Source organism: Ambystoma mexicanum, chromosome 1p (genome assembly GCF_040938575.1).
Source record: "Ambystoma mexicanum isolate Mex_15411 chromosome 1p, UKY_AmexF1_1, whole genome shotgun sequence".
Taxonomy (NCBI): Eukaryota; Metazoa; Chordata; class Amphibia; order Caudata; family Ambystomatidae; genus Ambystoma; species Ambystoma mexicanum.
Window position 1 is genome coordinate 618,707,019 of NC_090921.1, and position 27,805 is coordinate 618,734,823.

Consider the following 27,805-nt stretch of genomic DNA (forward strand, 5'->3'; position numbering starts at 1 on the left):
CCTTGTCCCTCATGAATCGCAGGTACGGCGGGTCAATGACCAGCGCCTGAAGCTCCGAAATCCTTCTGGAAGATGCGATTGCGACTAGAAATGCAACTTTCCACGAGAGGAACTTCAAGGACGCCGTCGACATGAGCTCAAACAGCAGTTTCATGAGAGCAGAGAGAACCACATGGAGACTCCATACCGGAGCAAATCTTTTCTCTGGTGGAAATGTCCGAAAAAGTCCGTTCATAAAATGCTTAACCAATCTGTCACTAAACAGAGGAGTAGCATGCCGCTGTCTGGTCAATCTGGAAATGGCTGCTAAATGCACTCTGACTGAAGAAAACGCCAGGCCCCCCTGCACCAGAACCAACAGGAATGGGAGAACCTGGGCCGGAGTAACCTCCAATGGCCGGATTCTCGGCTGTTGTTCACACCAGGCACAGAATCTTGCCCATTTTCTACTGTAAGAGATATTCGTGGAAGGTGCCCTTGCCGCCTCCAGGATCCTACGGCACACCTGTGAAATACCTAAATGAGTAAACTCAGGAGTGGTCAGGAGCCAGGCAGCCAGGCTCAGCAATGCTGGATCGTGATGCCATACTCTCCCTTCGTCCTGCGATAGGCGATCCTTTTCCGCCCCCAGACGAAACGGTTCTTCCACTGCTAGATGAAGGAGATCTGAGAACCACGTCTGTCTGGGCCAGAATGGGGCGACTAAGATTATTCTGCATGGGTATCTGCGCACCCACTGGATCGTCCGTCAAAGCAGCAGAAATGGAGGGAACGCATATCCGAAGAGGCCCGTCCATGGGAACGAGAATGTGTCTCCTTCTGACCCTGGATGAGCCACTCTGATGGCAAACGATGGGCACCGCTTGTTCTTTGGCGTGCCAAACAAGTCGAGAGGGGGAACCACTTCCTGAAGATCATCACCTGCTCCTTCTTCAGCGTCCACGCGTGCAACTGACCCCCCACGCTCTACCCCCCTTCTCTGCTGAGAGCGTCTGCCTGCGCATTCTGGACCCCCGGCAGATGGTAAGCCGTATTGTGAATTCCCGAGCAATGGCCCAATGCCACACCTCCTGAGCCTCTCTTGACAGGAGCTGAGAATGCGTGTCCCCCTGCTTCCTCAAGTAGAACATTGTGGTAGTATTGTCCGTCAACACTCGAACCACTGCGCCTTGGATGCAAGGGAGAACGGATTTCAGGTCCCAGTGCACCGCTTGCAACTACAGTACGTTGATGTGCAATCCCGCTTCCTCCACAGACCACAGGCCCTGGACCTGCGACTGCTCGAGGTGCACCCGCCAACCCACCTGGGAGGCGTCTGCCACTATCGTGAACTGAAAATCCGGCTCCAGCAGTGGCATGGCTCGTACCAAATTGTCTGTGCATGACCCCATCGCAGGGCTTCCACCAGTCCCTTGGAGATGACCACCTTGTCTGACCATAACCCTCGACTTTGTGACCACCTGTCCGAGAAATTCCTGTACCGGTCGCATGAACATGCTACAGTTCGGGATAAGGAGGATGCAGGACGCCCTGGACCCCAGCAATGACATTTAACTGCGGACAAGACCACCATTCCTCAGCCCCATTCAGTTGCTCTGGACTGCGGCTTCACCAAATTGTCCTGTGTGAGAAAATTGGCACCGAGAAAAACCAACTCCCTGGATGGCGTCAGAAAGGATTTTGCGAAATTTACTGTGAAGCCCAGCCATTGTAACAGGTGCATGGACACCTGGAGAGACTCCAACGCCCTTTGCAGCGACAGCCCCCGTACCAACCAGTCGTCCAGATACAGGAACACATGATGCCCCTCCCTGCGGAGGAAGGCAGCCACTGGAGCCAGGCATTTTGTCAACTTTCTGGGTGCCGACTTCATCCCAAATGGTCGTCCCCGAGCAGAAAGCGCAGGAACATCGGGATGTGGAAGTAAGTGTCCTCAAAATTTAATGACGCCAGGAACTCCCACGGCTGCACCGCCCAGATCACATCCTGCAGTGTCAGCATCTTAAACTTCAGGCTTTGCAGATTCTTGTTCAAAGGCCAAAGATCTAGAATTGGTCTTTTTTATAACAAAATATCGGGAGTACACCCCTTGGCCCTGTTCCGACAATGGGACTGGTTCTATCACCCCTTTCTCCAGCATGAGTTCGACCTCCTGCAGCAGGACAGGCACGTGCGGCTGCACCACGTGCACAGGTGGAATTGGGAGTTGAGGATGTCGAAACTCCAACGAGTGGTCAAGACGTACTGTATCCAGTACCCAGCCGTCTATAGTAATAAGATTCCACTCGTCGACGTGTTGCGACACTGTCCCCCAGCCCCCCTCCCAAGTTCACTGCCCGCATGGCAGTCATTGGTGAGACTTAGATTGCCATCCCTTTGCAGCTGAGGAGGCAGGCCTCATCTTGCGCTGCGCCTGGTAGTCCTTGCTTTTCTGAGCCGCTTGGAACGAGCTTCTGAAACCTTGGTAAGAGTAGCTTGTGCGACTTTGACCTCGGTCGCGGGAGGCGGCAAATCTGGCATTGCCAGAGGCCCCTCGAAACGCCCGAAAGAGGCGAAAAGAACGGCATGTTTGCAGAGGCCCTAGGGACTTCGCTGTCTCAGTGTCTTCCTTCATGCCATTGAGCACCTCATCGAACTTCTCTCCAAAGAGCTTCTACCCCTCACAGGGCATATCCACGACTTTATGCTCTACCTCCGGACGAAAGTCAGTGCAGAGCAACCTCGCCTGCCTTCGGAGAACAACACCGTTATTTATTTGTTTGAAGCCCGACTCCGCCAGGTCCACTGCAATGTTGATGCTGTGGTTGGAGGCCTCCTCCCCCTCTTGAACCAGCAGCATAGCCTCCTTGAGTTGTTGTTCTGGGAGATGTTCCAAGAGCTGGGCCAACCGGTGCCACATCTCCCAGTCATACCTGGCCATAATGGCCAAGGAATTCGCCGCCTTCACTGTCGTAGCGCCCACCATGTGGACTTTCTTCCTGAAAGCATCTTGTTTTTTGGCATCACTGTCCGGTGGCGTAACACTTGTGTTGGCTCCTCGCATTCCGACTTGCCGCCGCCAAAACCACAGACTCCGACGTGGGATGAGACATGAGGCCCTTGGGGGTCGAATCAAGCGCCTTAAACTTCTTCTCCAGAGGTCCCTTCACAGCTGGTTCCGAAAAAGGATGGCGCATCGTGCGCAGGCCCTCCTGCCACACATGGTCCAAAATGGGACCGAGAAGACTGCCTTCCGTCGCTTCCCCATGTGGTCCTCCTCAGGAGCCAGGGTAAATTCTTGGCACGCCTTCGCCATCATAGCGTGAAATGCCCCAATATCGTCCAGCGGAGACGGCTGATCAGGGCTGCTAGGCGGTTCCACCTCAGTGTCTGTATTCCACGTAACATTTCTCCTGGGCGACGAGGACACCATCGACAACGTGTCACGAGGCCTGCTCTCCTGATCCAAATCGACCAGCTGTCCTTCCTCTGGATGACTTCTTGGATGGCCCAAACCCACCGGTGAAGGCAACGGCAGCCGCACAGCAGGCGAATTCCTGGGGCACTCGGGCGAGGGGCCTCAACAGGCACACTACGTACCACTGGAGGCACCGGGCTCGGAGCCGCTGGAAGTCGTGCATCCAATTGGCCCAACAGCGACTGGAGCATGCTTAACACCTACATAGACAGCAGAGAGTGAGGGTTCACCAACGGGTACAGGGGCGCCCCAGCCCCACTCAATGTAGACGGACCTGCCTCCCGCAGACCCGGCGCCGATGGATGGAAATCTGGTACATGCTCCGCCTCCAGACCTGAGGAAACTGAATACGAAGCCGGATCCTGTTGGAGAATGTCCACTGGGAGCATTGGGCCGAAGCCGGCCCCAGACTGCCACGGATCTCCAGTCGGCAACAAACCACCATCCGCCTCCAGCTGCGTCGTCAACAGCAATTGCAGACCACCAACAGTCACGGCCGTAGACAGAGCGGATGACACCCCCGTCGATGAGTGAGGATTTTCCCACAATCGTCGGTGACGGAACCTCAGTCGACTACCTTGTCGACGACACCAAGGCCTCCAATGGCCTGGCCTTCTCTGGCGACGCCGGCCACGTGGTTGAAGTGCCGGAACAGTGCTTGGATGAGTCTCGGCTGGAAGAGGACCTATGCCGGTCCTTAGACGACAAGTGCTTCGAAGAGGACTCCCACCTTCTCCTTCTCCCCCGACTTCTCAGGCCTATCACTCGACCCCTTAGACTTGTCCGGTCTTGCCGACCTGGAGAGCGAAGAGCTACTCGCACCTCTAGACCGATGCGACTTGGATTCAGAGGAACCACCCATCCCCACCTCCGATGCCGGCACCTCCATGCATTGCTTCTTGGCAGGGGGTTCCGTGGACTTTGCCGTCCGCTGCGTAGACATCTTCACCGCCAGAGCCGAGGACTTGCTTCCCCAGGACCAAACCTCCGAATCCGGGTAAGTGCCCTCGTTAAGCCAAGCAATCAGCTGGCGATTGCTGTCTTTCAGTGTTTTCTGAGAAAACCCACGACAGATCTCACAGGCATCCGCCGAATGATTGGCGTAAAGGCAATACAGGCAATCTGCATGGCCGTCCCCCTCTAAGACCTTTAGGCCGCAGATTACATACTGGCCGATAGTATGAAAAGCATGTGTAGAACACAAAGAGTAGACAACCGTTTGGAGACGGTTGAAATCTGAAGGGAAGCCGCGTGGCTATTTATACCGCACGTCCTATTGGATAGCCCAAAGCACCCAAAAAGGACTTCGATAGGACACTAAGGTTTCAAAGTTTTCCATAGGAAAACGCTAGGTTACAGTTAGCGAGATCTCCCAGCCTGACAACAGAAAATATTCACAGCATGTGAATCCATGAAAGAGCCAATGCTGGAGAAACAACATTACTGGCAAGTAATTCGGTTCCATGTGATAATGTCCCCTGGAAAAAAGTCGCCAGGTAGGGGACTTCTCCCCTGCAGCCCTAAAAGCCTAACCCTGCATATTCTAGGACGGGTACAATGTTCTATTTTAACTCCTGTCCTAGAATAGTTGGGAAAAGTGCTTGATTTTCGTGGCTGTGCAAATTTGGGCAAATGTCAGTGGCATTTGAAAAATGTTTCAAGATTGTGTTCTAACACAGCATGTTGAAAGCGTGGAATAAAGGAACAGAGGCGGGTCATTGTAGTAAGCACTAGGAGTATGGATGCTGATGAAATGGCCGGAGTAGAGGAGCTCAAGAGCCGAGGTTCATGTGAGCTGAGGAAGATGCCATAGAGCCGCACTAATCTCCCTGTTGAGGTTTTCTAAAAACAGCTGGCACTGGAGAATATCTGTCTAAATGAGGAATCTGTGGGAGGATGCAATCCCCTGAAAAAAAAGCATCTTAAGTTTCATGAACTACTTGCAAAGTAGTAAAGGGTGCAAACACGATACCTACTTTAGAGTTAAAGCATATTTTACTGTTCTGAAAAATACCTCCATAAAAAACAGGAGTTACATTTTTATTCAGTAAGAAATAATTTCTCTGAACTTCATAAAATAGGGAGAAAAAAACTCCCAACTCCAAAATGTTATCTGGAGCCATTTGCTCAAAGCTTGAGTACATGGCAATTTGAAGTGCTAATGTAAAAGGTCATCAGATAAGAAAATGCTTATGCCCTTCATTCTTGATTAAGCTCATTGGGAATCACTGAACTATCTGCTGGTGCAGAGTGAGGGGTTTTGTTTTTACATCCATGAGATCTGTACAGCTACTAATAGAGCATTGAGAACAGTAGCAGAATAAACATCATCCTCATCAAGGTTGCCGTGAGATAATTCCTCAGAGAATCAAATGCCTGAGATTTAGGGCCAGAATAAAGGTACACGGTTTCCGCCTCCCCCCAGCCCCCAACACCAAGTCTATAACGCTGAAACTTTGAAGTCAGAGAGAAATTGCTCTTTTGACAAGCCGCCATCAAAATATTTTTTCACCAGCTCGAAAAAAGGCACAAACAGGCCTGTAAGTGATTTTCTTAAAATAGCAAAATTACAGACCAGTCACTTTACTTGATGTTCCGGTCAAATTATTTGCCCGAATCACCCTTACAGATTTTACCTCTTGGATAGCAGCAACAAATCTACAAGATCCTGATCAGACAGGCTTCATTGTGGGTCTAGGTACATTGGTAAATCTTCAAACACTACATGCAATCAAATTACACGAACTTCAGGAGGAAAAAGGCGGTATATATGGCTTTCATAGATTTCCAAGCTGCGTTTGATTCTGTGTCAAGAGAGCTACTCGGAGATAAATTAGCCAAAGCAGCATGTCCGATTTCACTCCAATACTGGATTCACCAATTACATTCCAACACGACAATCCAAATACGGTTATCTATGAGTTTAGATCTCTCAGCCCCCATTTACACCTTCAGGGGGTGAAACAAGGCTCTATTTTGGCGTCAGCTCTTTTTAATGTTTCAATCGCAAACATGAGATCACTTTATTGAAGCGGTTTCGGACTCGCCAAAGTTGGGTACTTATCCCATCCCCTGGTTGTTTTATGCCGACGAATTAGTGTTATTGGCAAAAACTCCCAGGGGATTACAAGCATTGCTAACCCAACTAGGCAACTATGTGGAGGCAAACTTCCTTACCATTAACCAGGCTAAATGCAAGGTATTGATAAATGCTACCATTCAAAGTACAAACAAAATCTCTTAACTGGAGCCTTCAAGGAAAGCCTATACAGGTCGTAAACGAGTATAAGTATTTAGGACTTAATACTAATAAACACCTATCGGACATACCTTACCACCAAGACTTGCAGGACAGCCGCTGCTCAAGCTCACGTTCTCCAAGCAAAATATGTCAAGTTCTCTTTGATGCCCTGAAATATTCTGGTCACGAATAGAGGGATACTTCTGGAGAACTGTTTTGAACTTGCCACAGAGTCAGTCGACTTGTGCCGTCAGAGATGATTTGGGATTGGTGTCCTTAAGTTCTTTATATATGTGGAAAATATACTCCTTCTATAGAAAGTGTATATTGACAGCGAGAGAAAACTCGCTAATGAGTGTTCTTTCTAGATACATAGCACAACCCATAAGAAAATGCAGATGTGGAGAACCAAAGTTCAGAACTCCATGCAACTCACTGGTGTAACTGAGTATTTGCTAAAAACAAATCTGTCCAGAGCAATATGACTGGATCATTACAAGAGAAGAATGCATGGAACTGCACTTATTTAAAGAACATATGTTCTTACCCAAGAAATTAAACATAGAATCATATCTTGCCAAATCCCTGGCGCCAAGATTCAGAAATCAATATAAGAGATTTAGGTTTAATTTACGGCATACCAATGATGTTCTAGCAATGCGCAATATAATTGCCAAAAAGAGCCATTTCAGTAGATTCTGTTTACATCTAGCCCCACCTGAGACCATTAAGCATCTACTGACTTGTATGTCCTGAACTGCTAAGTACAAGGAGAAAGTATTTCCATCATTTATTTTCTGAATATTGTATTGTAACACCTGTTCTAATGTGGAACGTTCTTTTCAACTGTCACGTACATCGATGAAGTTGGCTATTGTAAACTTTCTGGAATCACTTAAACTTACAGAATTGGTAACGGTTAACATATATAATGAATATTGAGGTATGCATTCCTTGATAACTATATCGGGCTGCAAGTCTTGAAATTATGCCCAAACATCATTGTTATACTTAAGCAATTTATTGTATTTCATGTTTTGGAATTATGAGGTACTGTCAGGACACAGAAGTGTGCACAAATATGTTACGTTTTCATAACTTTGTAAGGATGCTTAATTTCTTATAATTCTTTCATTTGTTATGACAAATGTTTGAAATGATGAATTTTTTAGGAAATATATGTGTAAATAAGTAAATCTCTTCATTTTTTGCCTTTTTAACTCTCACAGCTCCCTTTTATTGTTACCTTTGGTTTTCTTACTTAGAAGAACAAGTTACTCTCTTACCTGGTAACGTTCTTTCGATGGGATGGTCGGACGACGTATTCCATATCTATGACAGTAATAACCACAGCTGTGCTGCTTCGGAAAATCTTTCGGCGTCTGCGTCCTGCGTCGATGGCATCGATGGCATCGATACGCTATCCTCGAGGGTCTCCGTCGAGCCGACATCACCGGATGTTATAAGTAGGACGCATGACGCCCGTAGCATCAGTTATAGTTTTTTCCCCAGAATGTGTGGCACCAATCTTCTGCCAGTAAGACCACAGAAAGCCTTGCGGAAACGTAAGCTGCAATCGCATAAGAAATTCTGTAGCGGGGCAGGTAGGGTGGGAGCGATATAGAATACGTCGTCGGACCATCCCATAAAAAGAACGTTACCAGGTAAGAGTAACTTGTTCTTCGAAGGGATTGGGTCCTCCGACGTATTCCATATCTATGACAGACTCCCAAAGCAGTACCAACGTATGGAGTAGGGAAAAAAAATATAGAAATTTAGAATGTCCAATCAAATTGCAGAGTAAAGGACCGCCTTGCCAAAGGCCAGATCCTGCCCCTGGATGGAATCTAGGGAGTAGTGTCGTACAAAAGTATGGACCGAAGCCCAAGTGGCTGCTTCACAGATGTTTTGAATAGGAAAGTCCCTCTGCAGGGCAGTAGAGGCAGCCATACCCCTAGTAGAATGGGCCCGTGAGCCAACCGGAGGGTCCTTACCCACCAAGCAGTAACATTCAGAAATTGCCAAGATAATCCATCTAGACAAAGTCTGCTGAGTAACAGCTTGTCCCAAACGCCTTCCAGCGTAACCTATAAAGAGCTGATCGTCCACTCTGACCCAGGACATGCGTGAAATGTAGAAACTTAAAGCTCTCCTAGGATCCAACCCTATGGAGTCTCTCCTCTTCCTTACCAGGATGCGGAGGAGGATAAAATACTGGAAGAATGACCTGGCTTAAATGAAATTCTGAGACAACTTTCGGAAGAAAGGAAGGATGAACTCTAAGGACAACCTGTCCTTATGAAACGCAGTGAAGGGTGGCTTAACTGAAAGTGCCTGCAACTCACTCACTCTGCGAGCGGAAGTGACCGCAACTAAAAATACAGTTTTAAGGGTTAACAGTCTCAGAGGACAAGAATGTAAAGGCTCAAACGGAGCACCCATTAGGAATTTTAGAACAGGGTTCAAATCCCAACGAGGCACCTGGAAAGGTGATGGAGGAAACACATTAGTGAGCCCTTTAAGAAACTGAGAAATCAAAGGAATTTTGAAATAAGAACACTCCGACGAGCACCTAAATATGGACAGCGCCGCCAGGTAGCCTTTAATGGTACCCACTTGCAGGCCCTCTTATTGGCTAATGAAAGCAAAATAGACAGAACCACAGGAATGTCACATGAAAAAAGGATCCACATTCTTAACCCTGCACCAGTCGCAGAACTTTCTCCAACGGTAACGGTACAGGGACTTGGTTGCAGGCCGTCTGGACGAAAGCAACACCTCCATCACGTCTTCAAGGAGGTCCCAATCCTTATACCTCAACCTTTCAGAAGCCAAGCGTGAAGGTTGAGGGATCTGACCTCTGGATGGAGAACCTGACCCCCCCCTCCAGTGAGAGCAGATCGTCTCGGTAGGGAAGACGACGTGGAGGACAGATGGACAAGTCGAGAAGGTCCGGGTACCACGTTCTCCGGGCCTATGCCGGAGCAATGAGGATCATCCGGGAACCGAACCTCCGTAACCTCCGCAGCACTTGCGGGATGATAGGGACTGGAGGAAACGCATACAGCAGTGGGAAGGACCACTCCACCACGAACGCGTCTCCTAAGGATCCTCTTGGAGGAAATTCCTGCGAGCAGAACCTTTCGCACTTCCGGTTGACACTGGAGGCGAAGAGATCCACTTGAGGGGTCCCCCAAAGGGCGAAGATCTCCAGGAGAATCCCCTGAGCCAGCTCCCACTTGTGAGAAATCGTGCTCTGCCTGCTCAGAGCGTCTGCCGTCTCGTTTTTCGTCTCCGGCCAGATGAACCGCTGAGATCAAAATTTCCTGCTGGATGGCCCAGAACCAGAGCTGCATCGCCTCCCTGCACAGAGGAAGTGAACCTGCCCCCCCCTTTTTGTTGAGGTAGTGCATGGCCACTGTGTTGTCCATCAGAATCAGGACATTCTTTCCCCGCACAGTCGGCAGAAAAGCCTTCAGGGCAAGCCTGACGGCCCTCAGCTCCAACAGATTGCTATGGAGTCTGGACTCCGACGGAGACCAACGACCGCTGCCTGTCAACTCGTTGGCATGAGCTCCCCATCCCGTGAAGGATGCGTCCGTCACGATCGTAACCTCCAGCCAGGGTAGCCAAAATGGAGCCCCCCCTCATCAGATTGCCATCGACGGCCCATTACAGAAGGTCCTGGGCGACCGAGGGCGGCACCTGAACAGGGTCCGACATCCTGCCAGAGGACTGTGACCACTGCATCTTGAGAGCGCATTGCAGAGATCTCATCCGCAACCTGGCCTCTGGCACCAGAACAATGCAGGATGCCATGAGGCCGGGCAACCTCAAGAACTCTTAACGCCGGGAGACTCTGGGCATGCTGAAACTTGTGCACCATCTGCTGAATGTGATGAGCCCTCACCTGGGGAGGAAAACACTGCCCCAGGGACGTGTCGAGCACTGCTCAGATGTACTGGAGCCGCTGAGTTGGTGTCAAGTGGGACTTCTTTAAGTTGAGGGAGAAGCCCAGCTTGTGAAGGGAGGGGCAGGTGACGGACAGATGATCCAGGACTTTCACGGGAGAGCGCGCCTTGATCAACCAATCGTCCAGGTAGGGGAAGACGTGAATCCCCCCTTTCCTGAGACACGCTGCCACCACCACCATGAGCTTGGAGACTACCCTCGGGCGGAGGTCAATCCAAACGGCAGGACCCGAAACTGAAAGCGCGAGTCACCAACCGCGAACCTCAGGTACTTCTTGTGCTTGGGATGGATCGGCACATGAAAGTAAGCATCCTTGAGGTCGAAAGACACCAACCAGTCCTGAAGTTGAAGGGTCTAGAGGACTTAAGAGTAACCAACTTGAACTTGTCGTTCCTGAGGAGCTTGTTCAAACCGCGCAAAGTCCATGATGGGTCTCAATTCCCCGTCTTTCTACGAAATTAAAAAATAAGGGGAATACCAGCCCTTGTTCCTCTCCGCGACAGGCACCAGTTCTATGGTGCCTTTCTCCAGTAGGGATTGTATTTCCTGCGCAAGGAGCGGATCCGGACTCTTCAAAGAGATTCCCCGGTGGATTGTCATGAGGCCTCTGCTGGAAAGGAAGACAGTAGCCATGGGCTATGATCTCCAGAACCCACACATCTGAAGTAATGGCACGCCACTCTACAAGATGCTGCGCCAGCCTTACCCCAACCGGCGAGCCATGGGACATGGCCTCGTAACTGAGCTGAAGCGGCTGCGGCAGTGCCTGAGGGCAAAGAGGCAACTGCCCGAGTGGCTTTGGCACCTCGAGTACCCTGTTTTCCACCTCTGGTACTCCTACGGTGGCCCCTTTGACTTGCAGCTCCTCCCGATTTACCAAAGAATGAGTAATATCGAAAGGAACCTCCCCTCCATTGCTGTCCCCTAGGACAAAAAAGCGGAGGTTAGTCAACTGCAGCGCTCAACGACTTTGCCGCAGCTTTGGAGGTCTGAAACCTCTCAAGGCTCTCGTTAGCCTTGCTGCCAAAAAGATGTTCACCATCAAAGGGTGATGTTGAGGAGCCGGGCTTGCACATCCGGAGCAAACCCTGACTTCCGCAACCACGCAAAACCTGCGTATTACGGTGCTCGCCGCCATAAACCGGCTGACACAATCTGCCATGTCCAGACCCGACTGAACGGACTCGCACATGGCATCCTTGCCATCCTGTACAATAGCAAGAAAACCATCCCGTTCCTCCCCTTTGTGAATATGTTCAGCTGCTAACGAAATACAGTTCCATAGAGTGTGCGTGAAACGTGACAAGGCACACACAGAGTTGGCTGCCTGTAAAGCCATACCCCCTGAAGAAACACTTTCTTTGCCCAGCTATCAAAACGCTTGTCGTCCCTATCAGGAGGGATGGTAGGGTACGACGCCTGCTTCGCTGGGGCCGTAGCCGCCTGCACCAAACTCTCCGGAGTGGGGTGCGTGGTCAAGTAGCAGGGGTTGCTACTGGCTGGGCGGTATTTTCGCTGCAAAGACTTGCACACTGCCGCGAGACTCTCCGGAGCAGTCCAAGATGCTGCCACCCTTCTCTTCGAGGCCATATGGAATGGCAGTACCGGGTCAGTTGGTGGACCTTGGTTGAGGATATCCATCAGGTCATCCTGCAGAAAATCCACTGGTGGCACCGACCACCCCAGGTATTCCGTGACCCTCGACATAAGGCGCCGGTACGAGGATTCGGCATGGGTGCTAGGCTCAGGCCTACAGAACTCCACCTCCGGAGAGGTGTCCAGACCACTGGCGTCGTGCAACGACTGACGCAGGTCTTCAATCTGGCTATGACCAGACAAAATCTCGTCAGGTACCTCCTCAGGAACCATACCTTCCTCAGACCCTTCATCCACCTCAGAAATATAATCCAGAGGCTGGAATGAGGGCACAGAAAACGGGACAAACACATTCTTAGGCTTGGCAATAGCCTTTCTAGGGGGTTCCACCGTGCCACGGGGTACCTCCGACAAAGGAGCCTCGAAAGGCTTTGATGGAATCGGCGTCTACGTCGAGCGTTGCGCCGACGGCTTTGACACAGTCCTTGAGGGCGGAGCCCCGAGCGTGTCTTTTGACAGCCTGAGCGCCGATGGCATCAATGGCTTTCTCAGAGCAGAGCCTCGAAAGACTCCCTCGACGACCTTGGTGCTGAAGGCGTCGATGTCTTCTTCGAAGACCTCACAGGCTCTGACGGTCTTGAGGGCGTCGAGGACCGGGACCTGGGACGGGCTTGTCTAAAGCGACCATCCTTGTCCGATCGGGACCTCGAAGGTGCCCGGTGATCGTGACGACTGCTCGAGCCCGAAGGAGTTCGAGAGGCGTCTCTAGCACGGTCATGGCTGGCGTCTTTCGATGGCGCAGACGGACCGGAGCCCTGTGACTGAAAAATCACCATCATCTCCTGCCGAAATGAATCCCATTCCGCAGGAGTGGAATGCTTGTTGGGACAAGCTACCCGCCGACCAGCGGAGTCCTCGGACGAGGACGGGGAAGGCGAACGATGCCGGCCCTTCCGTGAGTGCCTCGAAGAGCCAGAGGAATGGCGGGACCTACTCCCGGACCAAGACCCCCCCGGATTTACGCCGACGATGCAGAGAGTCGCCCGTCGAATCGTCAGTCGAAACCCTATTGGATCTCGACTTCCGGGGCTTGGCCACCTTACCTACAGAAAGCTTCTTCTTACGCTCCCGCAAGGCATTCGATGTAAGCGACTGGCAGTCTACACAGTCATCTGTGTCGTGGTCCTCACCGAGTTACCAGAGGCAGGCGTCAACGACATCTTGGACACGCAGTCCCGACACTTCTTAAAACCCGGCCGAGGGGTGGAAGAAGATGAAGACATCATGGAAATCTTCACAACAAACAGGTTCGAAGAACCAAAAGAACAGAACTCAGAAGAACCGAGGCGCGCCGAGATCTCTGAAGCAAACACGTTCGCGGAAAAAATGGAACTGAGGCTATAGGCGTTGTGCGTCCTACTTATAACATCCAATGACGTTGGCTCGACGGAGGCCCTCGAGGATAGCGTATCGACGCAGGAAGAATTTCCAAAGCACCACAGCTGTGGCGATTACTGTCATAGATATGGAATACGTCAGAGGACCCAATCCCCTCGAATGGTAATATTTGAATAATGTACAATTGACATTCGAAAAATGTGCGTTTTATATGTATGAATTGATAGGTTGATTTCGATCAACTAAATCTATAAAAAAAAAAAAAAACATAGGTACACATGTGCCCCCTTTGTAAGTATGCATTAATTCCACACAAGTTCCCAATTAGGAGAAAGTGTGCAATGGTGGGGCAGATTCCTTTTGAACCCTTGAAAAAGCTCACATTTATAGAACTTTGAAGTCACACTCTCCCACTCATTTAGTGTCCTCATATGCTGTTAATTCAGCTAAATGTACAGTGATAAAAAGAAATGATTATCAAATCACCCTAGTTTCATAGGTATGATGGCATTGCCTTTGATCTGGTTTGTCTGCACCGTAGGCACAAGTTAGGCTATATTGCAGTTGGTATCTGTTTTCTGGATAGCTGTAGTGAAGTAAAAAAACGATCATCGTAACATATTTTAGGGTGAGGAATCTATTTCCCTGATGTTCTTCCCAACTTCATTAGGATTTCCTTAATCTTGCCAAGTTTGCTGTAAGCCAGAATAATGTTTAAGCAAACACTAATTTGCCCATTTTGAAAAGCTCTTAGACGGACGGATGACAAGAAGTCAACACGGTTCAATTTCTGGGAGAATTCGTGAAGAAGGAGCAGGAAACGATACATCAATGGAACAAAAAAACATGAAGAGGTAATCTTTGTTGAATACAATTGTAACTACAATAATTTACTCAACTTTAATTTTAGTAAGGGTTTTAAAAATGTGTATTTCTTGTAGACACTCAAATCAAACTGGTATTCACCACAAAACCGCTGCCCGTCCAAAACATGGTGAACTCCTTTCGCCATAACGCCACAGCAAAACTTGTGATCAGGGTACAGGGCACCAAGTAAAGGAGCGCGGGCTGGCCCATCTGCATTAAAGCCAATGCCACAAACGTCACCAGGAGTCCAATCCCATAAGCTGCACGAGAAAAGAAAATGGGAAATGGTTATTTAAAACAAGTAGCACAAACCAGACAATCCATTCACAAGCCAACATAAAACAACTTGCCACACATAACCTGGTACGATCATGGGAAACAATGATTAAAAGAGTACTTGGAAAAACAAACTAATACAAATTAGCTCTACTGACCGCCCACCCACTTTTTACACTCCCATGCTCGTCCTCTTCACCCTTTGTCCTTAATAGCATCAATCAGCTTCATGCATCCATACAGACTTTAGAAAGAACACAAGAGGAGAAAATTGAAGTTTATCTAGTAGAGGGAGCTGGTAATTAAGGTCAAGTTCACTAGAATGCCTGGAGGCAGCCATAGAGAAGTGGGATGCTAGGCAGTTTTACTCCTTAAAACAGGCAAGCACGCCCAATAAAAGAATTGGGGGTACAAACACACCGGCATCAACAGACTCATAAGAGCATGACCCATTGGCTCCACCCTCATAGCTTGGCACATCTGTTCGGATGAGTAGTACTGCTACAGGAAGCTCCTCTCTTGTATTGCTTCCTGATGTGAAAAGGAACATTTACATAAAGATGCTAATTTTAATTTGCATGAACTACTAGGCGTAAATTAGTATGACTTTGAAACAGCAGAATTTGGTTTCAAATTTAAAATATATTTTGACTTGCCTAAAAATGTCACAAATGGGAATTATTTTTGCTTAATAATCAACCTTACTCAAAACGTCAAAAATAGGGGGGAGCAATATGTCACCACTAACAATTTATTGGGATCAATGACTGGAGCTATAAGAAATATTCCAAAATATGGCATAGGCATATGAGAGCAGGGCTAATGGGGAAAAGCCTATTTTTACAGCAGTTTCCTTTTTAAAATGCCACAGAATTATCTTTCTTCTGAAACATCAATTGAAGGTGGTATTTCTGAAATAATCCCAAAGAAAGATGGGTACAAATGATTCCCTCTCCAACTAAGAGAGACACATTAAAACCCCCAAAAAAGGTGATGGGTGGAAGGTTAACAATTAACCACTAGCATTGGTCTCTCTCTGCAAACCTCCACGCCACTGATTGATTTTCATATCTGGACCATTTTACAATGGGACAAGCCATTCGCAAATTAGCTACCACCTCAATTTTGGTAATAGTCTGCATATGTTATAGAGGGTATGCCCAAACGTGGGTCCCTTGCTCGCTGCGCCATATAGAACAAAGCTGACCCTCACTGATGAAGCCCAGCAAGGCTTAAGCATGTCTGGGGTTGCTTGTGTATCCAGGCAGAGGGGGGTTGATTGTGTATCCATAGCAAACAAATAAGTCCATACAGAGGGAAAGTGGCCTAGCAGTTCAAGCAAACAATAAATAAATCCATACAGAGGGGAAGTGGCCTAGCAATTCGGGCTGGACTGATCCCATTGGTGGCAGTACCTATCTGATCTGCATCTTGTTGTTCCTTTGCAATGGTGCAGACAAGCTAAAAAAGGATTTCCCCTTCCATAGAATCAATTGCCCATTCTGGACATCCTGTCTCCAGGTGATCTGTGCTCTAATCACCTAAACACAACAGTCTTTGTCCGGTATCTCAATATTTTTACATTCCTAGGGAATGGAGATGGAATGGGAGGTTGGTGGAGTGAAGGATCTCGTCTGAAGGAAGGGAAACACAAAATAAGAAGGACAACGGTTACCAGTCAGTAGGAGTATCATATGCCCAGTAGCTCCTCTAGTCCTGAAGGAAGAACTCTAAGGCAGTTTAATTCGGATAGAGCAGATAATACCTTTAGCTCTCCAGATGTGTTGAACTATAGCTACCATCACCCTTTGCAAGCATAGCCACTGGTGGGGGACATAGGGAGTCATAGTCCAAACCATTTTAAGAGCCACAGGTTGCAAATTGTATGTTGTGCATCCCCCCACCCCTGCCCTTTAAGGTGTACTGTGACAAATTCAGGGAATTCATCCCTTCTCACCAAGGGAGGCCACCCCCTTTGGGACTAGGGAGGCGAGCCTGCTACGTGATGCACTCCATAGGGGTTGGGGCAAGCAGGATCCCACTGGGGACAAGGAATAGCATAATCAGGGTTCTATACCACCTCACTTACAACCCAAGACCCCAATGTTTGTTATTTATATGGAATTGAACATGCTAATAATTTATAGGGACCCTATAAAGAGAACGGCTGGGTATCAGACCTGTAGTTGTTACTGCCTATTGGTGAGACCGATGAAAAATAGAATCTTCATTCCAGGCAGGAACCTAAATCTTGCTGGAAGCCAGCCGAGGAGAAGAGAAATCAGCTGGAGAAAGCACAGCACTGGCACCTGCAGGGACCTAGAGAGAGTGGTGGTACCTCAGACTAAGAACAGAGAACCATGCAGAGGACGTGATAGGTGGAGACCCAGGGATCCATGAGGAATGCTTACACTTCGACGAAGGCAGAGACCCCCAAAAGGCAGTACCCTGAAGCAGGAAGCGAGCAAAGAAGTAACCAGAAGTACCAGCATCCCGTTGTGTAGAAGTCCCGAATGGGGAAAAGAAAAGTAGAACAGCCAACAGAGCAGACCGAAGAGGAGTCGAGGGTGTGGCTTCACAGGGGCCAGAGAAAATGACTCCAGTATCAAGTACAAGTGCTGGAAAGAAGGTACGCGGCTTCACACAGGGACTGGTTGGAAGGCGTTGAGGCCACAACCAACAGGGCTGAACAAGCCCGTGGCCCACCTGGAGCTGCGACTCTAAATAATCCTTGGGGGTAGTGGGGGGGGGGATGAAGCGGGGAGGAAAAAAAAAATAACCAAATAATAAATAAGAAATAACCCAAAGAGGGCTGTATAGCACAATACGCACATACAATATGCTTAGTTCAATGCTTGGAATATAAGTATGCACAAACAGGTTCTGTATATGCATACGCACACCACTACAAACACTTTCTCAGGTGAAGATCCAGTATATGGATTTCAATAATTGGTGGACTTTGAGAAGAGCAGCTTTATTGCTGGAACTGTATGTAAACATCTCTATTTTAAGGTTAGACACATTTGTGATATTACAGCTACCCATTTATATTTGTTGGCGTGAATTACTGCAAGAATTCGTGGTTTCTTTTTATATTTTTTCCCCTCCATCTTCATTATGATCAATTGGATAACAATTATGCCATAAAGAGATTGTATTTGAATTAACCCAAGATTAAAATGTATGTATAAAAGGAGCGTTTGCGTTAGGCTTATGTTTTGGTTGATCCTTGGTACAGCTCTAGGTTGAGTGCTCTCCTCGGCAAAGCAGCTCCTTAATTACATTAGAGCAATAGTCTAGAGAATAGTTGAGCAGCCCACACAGGTCGGACAACCTTTTCTCACTTAACATAAATAAGGGAACATTGGAGAGCCCAGTTTGCCCGGAATATGAAATATACAGACACATATATATGTATATGTGCACACACTCACAAATAGAACAGATGAGCACTAACACACTGAGCGTCCCCTCTGTGTAAAGAAAAGGTACCATTACAGTTCCGAAAAAACAGGAGGGCTCTACAACGTCTCTGAAGCTACGCCTGGTATTATTCAATGTAGAATTTGACTGTGCTGCAAGGGCACAGAGGTGATATGAGAGGAGAGGACTGCCCTTGCGTCATCTAAACTTGTTTCAATTGATGAGTATGTGCACATCTTACACTTGATCAATGGTGAAACGAGACTAATGAATACTTTGAAGCATGCATGAACTGGTCAATTCATTTGATATTTTTTCTCTTGCCTTGAGTAAGACCCTGCAGGGGACGAAACAGGTGTCGACTAACTTCAATTATTTGTGTTTGTCTTTTTAGAGTCTGATGTACGAGTACAAATTCTACTTGAATTACTCCCACGTCACAGAAGGCATTTGTCTTTTTTGATCATTGCTCTGTGTTCGAGAAACATGTTTTGCCTTAACAACCATTAGGGGTTGAATGAACATTTGTCAGATAAAACATTGATCATGCGCAAGATGTGCACATACTCTCTTATCCATTATAGTTCTGTTTACTGCATTTACTCCAAGTTAAGGTTGAATGGATGTTTAAACTAGCATTGCATACCCCTCTGTGGCCCTGATAAGGTTTTGAGCTGGGAATATTTTACACACAGCTTTTATTAGTAGAGTGTAAATTAAATTGTAAGAGTCAGAATGATTTGTCTATGCAAGAATACAAAAAAGTATGCGACAGGCAAACAGAACATGACTAAACTTGAGAATGAATACAATACATAAGAAACAAAACAGAATTGTGTAGCAGAAATGTCTGGTTTCAAAGTATTACATTTGTGCAAAATGTTCTATATATTATTGTGTATGAGCACACCACAGAGGCACCTTGATGATAAATATACACAACACAGGAACCCTTAAAAAAGCATACATACACTGAAATAAGAAAATTGTTACAACGGATACTGCGAAGGGTCAGAAATAACAGGCTGACACATACTTGCAATATTTTCAACAACAAACATCTTTATTAAAGAAAAGGGTTGGATGAAGGCCTTCCTGTCCCTATTCTAAAGAGCGTTTCCCTTCCTAGGAAGCTAAAACTAAAAATCAGTCTTTGTCTCGTCAAAATTATGCAAACTGTCCCTGTGTCCAAAACGTATCTGACCCTCACACTAAAACAATCAAAGGTGCAAGGTAAATGTCTGTTTTGATTTAGCAAAGTGTGTAAAAAACAAATTGTGAAAATTCAACAAACAATCCTCGACTCCAGGATTTTGTTCCTTTCCTCTGGATTGTTCAGGTAGAATAGTTTAGTTTTCTTTTCAACCAATAAATCCTTAAGAGTGGTGGAAATGTCTTTCACACAAGACTTACTTCAGGATGGCAAACATTTCTTTTGGAATAATATCAAAAAGGGTCTGTTCTACACAATAGTTTTTACAGGGATGACCTGTGGAGACCGGTGAATCACACGTGAACTGAGAAGTTTGACAGGAGCCCCCTTGGAGAAAATCCTGCACGATCCACACCGGCCGCCCCGTAGAGCGGAAGCAGACGGAACAATTGGGGAGGTTTGATACCGGACGGCTTCAGATTCATGGATGTAAGTATAGATCATTGACGTGGCAAAATGGGGGGAGAAGGGAATTGGTTGTATATGGGGGAATTGTGCAATGATAAAGGATTGATTACAGTTGAAAATATGCAACAAGGTTGCAGAAGGCGACGCACTAAACCTCATGCAAGGTATTATTGAGTAGTGGAATATCTCGGGAAAAGGTCTCCTTATACGGAAACCACCTTCCAGGGTATTGTGAGAAGCCAGGTGGTGTCTCACCCGTTAGTCCCCATGGATCTCTCTCAGGGTGCCAGGGCACGGCCATCGCCTTTGGATCCAGACCCTGGAGGTGAACAGTGCGGGAGGATCACCTGGGCGAGGGATCTTCGGGGAGTGGGAGACCGGATGGCGAGACGCGGTATCCCTCCCCTGAAACACCTTTGCCCCATCCTACCAGGTAGGATACGTGGAAACTTTACCCCCCACCCTTTCCCTTCACAAACACTTCCAGACAGACAGGCCGCTCTGGGAGAAAACAGACTCACACCCGAGCAGTGTACCTGGCATGTCCAGCTACTATGGTCAGACGAAGTCAGGCAATTACTGACAATCACTCACACTTGACTTACATAAAACTTCCCTGCACGTATTAAAGGCAGATCACGAGAGCACACTCTGAGCGAGGCAAAGCATACGAAGGAACAGCAGTTTCGAGTCGGCAGCTGAACGAGGGGACAACATCAAACCAAGAAGGTTTTGGCAAGAAACCGTTACTTTCAAGAAACCGAGTCAGAAAGCGTAAGGCCAGGAAACCTCACTGAAGAATCCTGCATTGTATGTCGGAGATACCGGAAGCCCTCCTGTGTAACCGACCAAGGCGGGGAGGAGCAGCAGCCGCCATGGTATCATCCTTGTCATCAAGAAAGAAGCGCCAGAGGGATCAAAACAGCCAGTGAGTTGGGGAGACCGATGCAAGACCGGTTTGTGTTGAAGTCAAGGTTGCAAGTAGCGACATTGTATAACGAGTGCTGGAATTAACATTTTTAAACGTGTGTGATGAAAGACACAAGTAAAGCTAAACGACTGATGAATGTTTGAACTTGAGAAGGAAAGATAAGATGCCGTTGACAAAGTAGTCCGGCACCGTGAATGTGCTCAATAGAAGGTCTCTGTAAGGTCTCTCACCAAGAAGTGGTAGAAACTAATGTAGAAGATTGATCAGAGCATTGTGCAAAGTGAATGGAACAAGTTACCTGCCTGTACTATTGTTCTCCAGCATGGGTCTGGCATGGATTCACATGCTCATGAGTATTCCCAGTCAGGCTGGGAATCCTCAGTAAAAGAAAAACAGTTTCACTTTCACTTACACAACTGGATTTCTCCCATTAACCAATCACTGTCCTCTGGGACATACTGTCCCCAGTCAAGGACAGCCTTCTCCATAAGACCCTCCTCTGGCAGCCATCTTCAGATTTGGTAAGCATGTAAAGTGGCAGTATGACGAAGAACCGCAGAGGGGAAGGAGGGAAGGTTTGCATGAATAACAAATACACAGCAGTACAACATTACACAACCATGGGAGGTGGCAAGAGTCAATAAAAGCAATTCACTCCTACCTCTGGAACAGACGGACCTCAAGCGAACAGGTTGCGTAGCACTGCTTGGCCGACTCTGGACTCCTTCCTGGAATCCCTGTCGACGCAGTACAACTTTGTGAAGGTGTGCGTACACCTCAACGTAGCAGCCCTGCAGATGTCCAGCAGGGGCACAGCGGCCACGAACGCTGTCATCGCAGCGATTGCTCTGGTGGAATGAGCTCTCGGACAGCTGTGCAGCTGTCACACTGATGACAGTGCATGATGCATCCGGGGAGCCACCTTGAGATGGAAGCCTTGGACAAAGCCTTCCCCTGGTCCACAGGACCAAAGTTCACAAACAGCTGTGAAGTCTTTCGAAAACTAATTTGTGCATGCCACGTAGAACTTCAGGGCATGAGCAACGTCCAGCGAGTGCAAAACCTTCAGAGCCGAAGAATAAGGTTTCAGTGAAAAAAACAGGTAGCATCAAAGGCTCGTTGAGGTGCAATTCCAATGGAACCTTCTGCATGAAGGAGGGGTGCATCCGCAGCACCACCCTCGATTCGTGGCAAGTCACATATCCTCCTGGCAGAGGTGATGGCCACGAGGAAGGCCGTTTTCCAAGAGAGGATCTTGAGAGGGGCCCGAAGCAGGAGCCTTCACCGGCGGGAAAGATCGAAAAAGTCCTTTGAGGAACTCCTTGACGAGTCGATGAGACCAAAGTGAAGATTTTCCTGGAGACCTGGTGTAGTGGGAGATAGCCGGCAGATGTACCTTCAGCGATGTTGGAGCGGACGCCCCACCACCTTATCGCCTTACGGAACTCGTCTTCCAGAGTGATCTTGTCCACAAAGTTTCCAGACACCTGCATCCAACGAGCATCCAGGAACTTCTGAAGAGGTCGCATCTGTAACCTGCAGAGCCAGATGAGGTAAGATGCAGGATGACATCATGCCTAGCAAAGACTTGATGGTCCGCACTGTGGCCATCTTCATCGGCAACAGCTGCTGCATCTTCCCCTGAATGACCACTACCCTCTCTTCTGAGGGGGATGCTAGGCAGGCTCCTAGGAACAGTGCGTTCTGCGATGGTGTCAAGCAGGTCTTTGGATAATTGATGGAGATTGCCAGATCGGTCAGCAGCCTAACGGCCGCCTCCGTGTGTCAGACGGACAACTCCCACAATTGGGTCCAGATGAGCCAGTCATTGAGGTATGGGTATACCTTGTTAGGGAAGAATTGATGTAGTGACCCTGTGGGAGACTATACCACCCTTGTCCTCTTAGCATTAGCTAACCCACCTATTGGTATAGGTCTGTACTACACACGTTGGTAGTGTGACTGAGCAGCCAGACTCATCTCAAGAAGGGTAAATGTGAGCTGTAGCAATGAAATCCACTAATTCAAGTAACACTTGTACTCTAGGTTTTTAGTTAAAATAATTATTTAAGTTATTTTTAAATAAGCAATCTTTAAAAAGGCCAATGTGCAACAATAAAAATACACTTCAAAATACTTTTCCAGAATCAATAGCAACCATGTAGATACTCTTTAGAGATGCTTCATACATACTTCCTTCACCCTGATGTGACTTCATTAACTAGGACAGTAATGGCATTTATATATCACTTGTACATTTTGGTAGATTCTGAGGTTGGCAGAAAGGAAAGATTAAAGGAAAAAGGTTAAACAGGTTCTCAGTGTATATGAGCACTTTAAATCTTCCAATGAAGTCTAGATAACAACCTTTGCAAGCAATATTAGGTTAAAACCAATGCATCACCTATGAGGGACAGTAAGAATCAAAGAATCAAAGTCAATGGAATAGAAGAGTCTGCAGGGAGCCAGGACAGCCAAAGTCAATTGGAGCAAAGTCTATGGAGCTGAGGCACTTCTTTAGATAGTAAAAGTCTTGCACAAAGTTAGAGAGTTTGTTGAAGAAAAATCACAGTAGAGTCACAAGCTGTTACACTTGTGAAAGTTAGAGCTGAGATCAACTCTAGAAAAGAAGCTACTGCAAGTCTCAACCGAGAAGAGCAAGCTACAGACAATGAGGCAAGGAAAGCAAAGTCAGAACAGTACCTTTGGTTAGAAAAAGAGGTACCAGCTGGCTTCTCTCTGGATGCAGCTATGTAGATCCTTTGTTCGTGGGCCTCAGTCGTGGGGACAAGAGGGAGGACATCTGAGGCTCTTTTCCGATCAATGGCATTTCGTGGTTTCGGCGCTTGGTAAACATCACCACCGCAGATCTTGGACGCCAGTTGGGCTTCCTTCAGTCTGGCACCTCTGGTGAGGGGACTCGAGCTCTGGCCGTCCTGCTTCTGGAGAGTCCTGAGGAGTTTCTTGGAGCTTTTGGATGGCTTTACAGATGTTGCACTCGACTACCGATTTCTCGACCCCTGGCACTTGGTTCCTGCAGCAGCAAAGAAGTACAGCCAGTCAGGGAAGGTCCTCCAGCAAAGTTTGTCTCTGGGTTAGTTGGTGCCACTAACCCAAGGTAAGAAGATGTCCTTTACCGGAGCTTGTCTTGTCGAACAGAAAAAGGAGTTTCAGCACAGCAGAAGGGCTTCACTGGGTAGTTCAACGGTCCAGGAGGATGCAGCACGCTTCGTTCACGGTTTCTTCGACAGGGTTTTCTTCCCAGTGGTCGACACTTCAGTCCAAGAAGCCTCGCCTTTTAAGCAGGTTTCTCCAATTCATGCCCAGCCTAGCTGTCATTCACACATCAGGGTGGCTGTCTTGCAAGGACAGCCACCCAGCCAATCAGAAATGGGTGCATGCAGGTTTCACTGGAGACAAAGGACAGGGGGGTTTCGGGCACCTCCCTCACTTCCTGCCGTTGCAGACACACTGGAGCCAGAGGCGGGTAGGGTAACATTAAAAAAGTTAAATGAGTAAGTAGGAAAAGGGGCTAAGTAATCCCCCCAGCACTCCACATAAGATGGGGTGTGCTGGACCTACAAAGCAAAAAGGTAAGTAAAGTCAATTTCACTTTACTATTCTTGGGAACTGTAGTTCACGCAAGAAAAGATATTTAAACCTTATTAGAAATGTAAAGGATTTCTCTGCGACACTGCACTGAAGGTGCTGTGTTTCACCATACAAAAAGTAGATGCCTATGGAGTTGTCAGATTCCAAAAACAAAACAAAAAACTTGATTCAAATCAGATCAAAATACATGAGAGAGTGAGAAAAAGGGTCACTCCAGGGTAAAAAATAAAAAAGTCCTAAAGTCCAGCAAAAGAGCTGCGGGTCTCCAAGGTTGAAGGGAATTAGCACAGAAATGAGAATTCTCCCTAACATTCGTGAATCCCCCATAAACGCAGATGGGCCGACACCGGAGCCAGGCACTTCATGAACACTCTGGGGGCAGACTTTAAGCCAAAGCATAGGGCCTTGAATTGGTAGTGCTGTCCCTGCAGTACGAAGCATAGAAACTTGCAGTGTTTCATGTGAATGGGGACATGGAAGTAGACGTCCTCCAGGTCCAGGGACGTCAAGAAATCCCCGCTTTCGAGTTGGCCAAGCAAATGACCATCCTGAATTTTTGAAACTTCAGGTACCTGTTTAGACGTTGCAGGGCTAGAATGGGCCTCCAGCCCCCCGTCTTCTTTCTTACCAAGAAGTATCTGGAGTACACTCCGGAGCCCCGGAGTCGCTGGAGAACCAGCTCTGTCACCCCTTTTCGCAGCATGACCTGTACTTCCTCAAAGAGCTGAGGGACATGCTGCACCTGACGGGCCACCGGTGGGATCCGCTGACACCTGTGCTGAAATTCCAGGGTATGTTCTTGGGCGAGAGCGTCCAGCACCCATCTGTCGGTCGTGATCTTTTCCCACTTGCTGACTAACCTAGTTAGCTGGCCTCCCACCGGGGTGTATGGGTGGGTGCCAAACGCCTTACCCGGTTCAAGCTTGCTTCAGTGTCTGCATCCAGCCTTGCTGGCGCCGCTGACAACCTCCTCCGTAGGTCTGGGAATGGCCTCTGCGGGCTTCCTGGGTCATGGATCTGGACGGCTGGCGGTACAAGGAGGAGAAATCTTTGACAACCTGCTCGACTTTCCTGGGGCGTGGCTAACTAGCCATGGATTAGGTCGTGTCTCCGTGCAGAGCTCCTGATGATCTAACTCTTATCCGAGAAACTACGCTACAAATATGCTATTCGAGGCCTGAAACTGAAGGAAAGGTTGTTGGAACATATTCACAACAGGAATCCTGAAGGGCAAGTCAATCGTGTCTGCGGATCAGCAGATAATTGACCTATGTGGGGGCTGTGTGGAAACGTTGCCAAGATGGTGGACAACAAAGGGAGCGGCATCGCAGCCCCGCGAAGACTTGATTGCTGCTGAATTATACGAGCCGTGAGGGAGGCGGCTGCCAGCAGCGACGACTGGCATGCTTCGCTTTGTGTTGCAACAGTGAGACGGCGCCCCCGGGCCCGGATACATGTAGCAACTTGAGATTGCTACACTACCAACGAGGAAGCGTTGGGTGCTTGAGCGGCTCTCGGCTGCGCAAGGAGATTGCAGGACCCGGCCGTACCCGCACGGAGTGCGGAGACGTCTGCTAAATGGAAACAAAACTGAACATTGCTCTAAACAGTGAGAGGTAGAGGCGGCGCTCCCGGGCGTGTATCATTGCAGCGCCCGCAGAAGGAAACAAGGTAACAGTAAGCGCTGTACAGTAGCGCAGCTCCCAGCTGCTCATAAGAGCAGAGTCGAGTGCGACGACCGCTGGGTGCTGCGTAAGGACAAGCGGGCTGAGGTGGTGGAGGCGGACAGAGAGTAGCATATAGTTGAGTGTGCTGGCAGACGGTGTGGCCCTGTGTGCCATAGGCAGCAACGGTACGCCTACGCACGGGGCACACAGAACGGTGCTCAACGAATGGAGCAGGGAAACAAATGGAGAATTTCTACATAGTGACTGGGCATTGAGTGCGCAAAGGTGCGCGCTGACTACATTGAAATCCGGCTGAAATTAGGGCTGCCTGGCCAGGTAACAGCAACAAACCAAAGCACAATGGAAGCTGGCCCGGCCACATCACACGCTCAGGAATTAACCCCATCCATCGCTGATACATTAAGTAAACAGCTGAGGCTGAGCTGTATGGGGGCACCGTGACTGTTGGGCAAAACCGCACACGTCATAGTGCGTAATAAGCATCAGAGGTGAACAGTTGGCCATCATTACTTGCATATTGTGGAGATACAGGGACACCATGGAATATATGAACGGATGGGGCGGACTGTAATGTCTGCTTTATAATAAAAAGGCCCACAAACTGAACCCTTTCCACCGCGGAAATACCCAGCAATAGCAGACCACTGGGAGCACGGGCCCTGGAAGCACGCCACCAAGAACGCGGCTTAAAGAGGGGACGTGGAGGGACAAAGCCCACTCCAAGATCGAGCTTGCGGACCACCTAGCAGGGTAGCCCACCGAGGTCACCCAAGCACTGACCTGAAGTTGGGAAATTACAGTGACACAGGAGAGCGGATAAAAGACACAGCGAGACGGCAGGATGTCAGTGAAAGGGCTGAAGTCCAGGAGTAAGCAACCCACTATTGACACCTATGCAAAGGCGCAACAGACCCCTTGAACCCCGGCACAAAAGATGGGAGAGGCATCGGGGGATGACCCCCCTGAAGGAGAAAATCAACAAGTCCTAGCGGCCATAACAGACTTGAGTGCTAAGTGGGGCACAGCGATGGCGGAACTGCGGATAACCCTAGAAAATAAAATAGATGCCGTGGGAATTGAAGTTACCTTGTTGCGGCAGGACGTTGGAGCGCTAGCAGAAAGAACTAGTGGATTGGAAAGCGCAGTAAAGACCAACACTGTTGTAAGCACGAACAACGCAAAGGAGGTCCATGTGCTCAAACAGCAGGTTGCCAATCTTGAAAACAGGGTGGAGGAAGCAGAGGGACGGGCAAGACGGAACAACATCCGAGTGGTCGGCCTGCCAGAAGGAGAAGGCGGCCAGGACCCCATGGATTACGTGGAGAACATGATCCTACAAGAAGTGGGAGCGGACAAACTCTCGCAGGGGTTCACGGTAGAGCGGGCACATCGAGCCCTTCTGAGGAAACCACGGCCTGGAGCTCCACCGCGGCCAATAATTGCGAAAATCTTGAATTACAAAGACAGGGAAAAGCTTGGAGTATTTTCGTAAGGGCGGCACGATAGAAAAAGCCTCCTCCAGGGTTACGGCATACCCCGACTATACTATGTTGGTGCAATGACAGCGATATGGTTATATTGTGGTTAAGAGAAGACTGCGAGCGGCAGACATCAAGTACATGTTGTTGTATCCCGCAAAGTTGAAAGTTCTACACAAAGGCAGAGCGCTGTTTTTTGACTCTCCAGAGGATGTGGAGGCGTGGTTAGATCTACAGGGCTG

General features: G+C 48.4%; 1 protein-coding gene across 3 annotated transcripts in view; it reads right to left on the bottom strand.

Moving 5' to 3' along the window:
- SPPL2B (signal peptide peptidase like 2B) overlaps positions 1–27,805 on the bottom strand; it is a 1,058,839-nt gene that overhangs the window by 112,888 nt on the left and 918,146 nt on the right. For 2 of the 3 annotated variants that reach the window (XM_069649607.1, XM_069649606.1), the window contains one exon: positions 14,631–14,791. In XM_069649607.1, coding sequence (XP_069505708.1) covers positions 14,631–14,791 — 161 coding nt within the window. Of the gene's footprint in view, positions 1–14,563; positions 14,792–27,805 lie in introns of all 3 variants that reach the window. The other variant, XM_069649608.1, reaches the window with a different exon arrangement.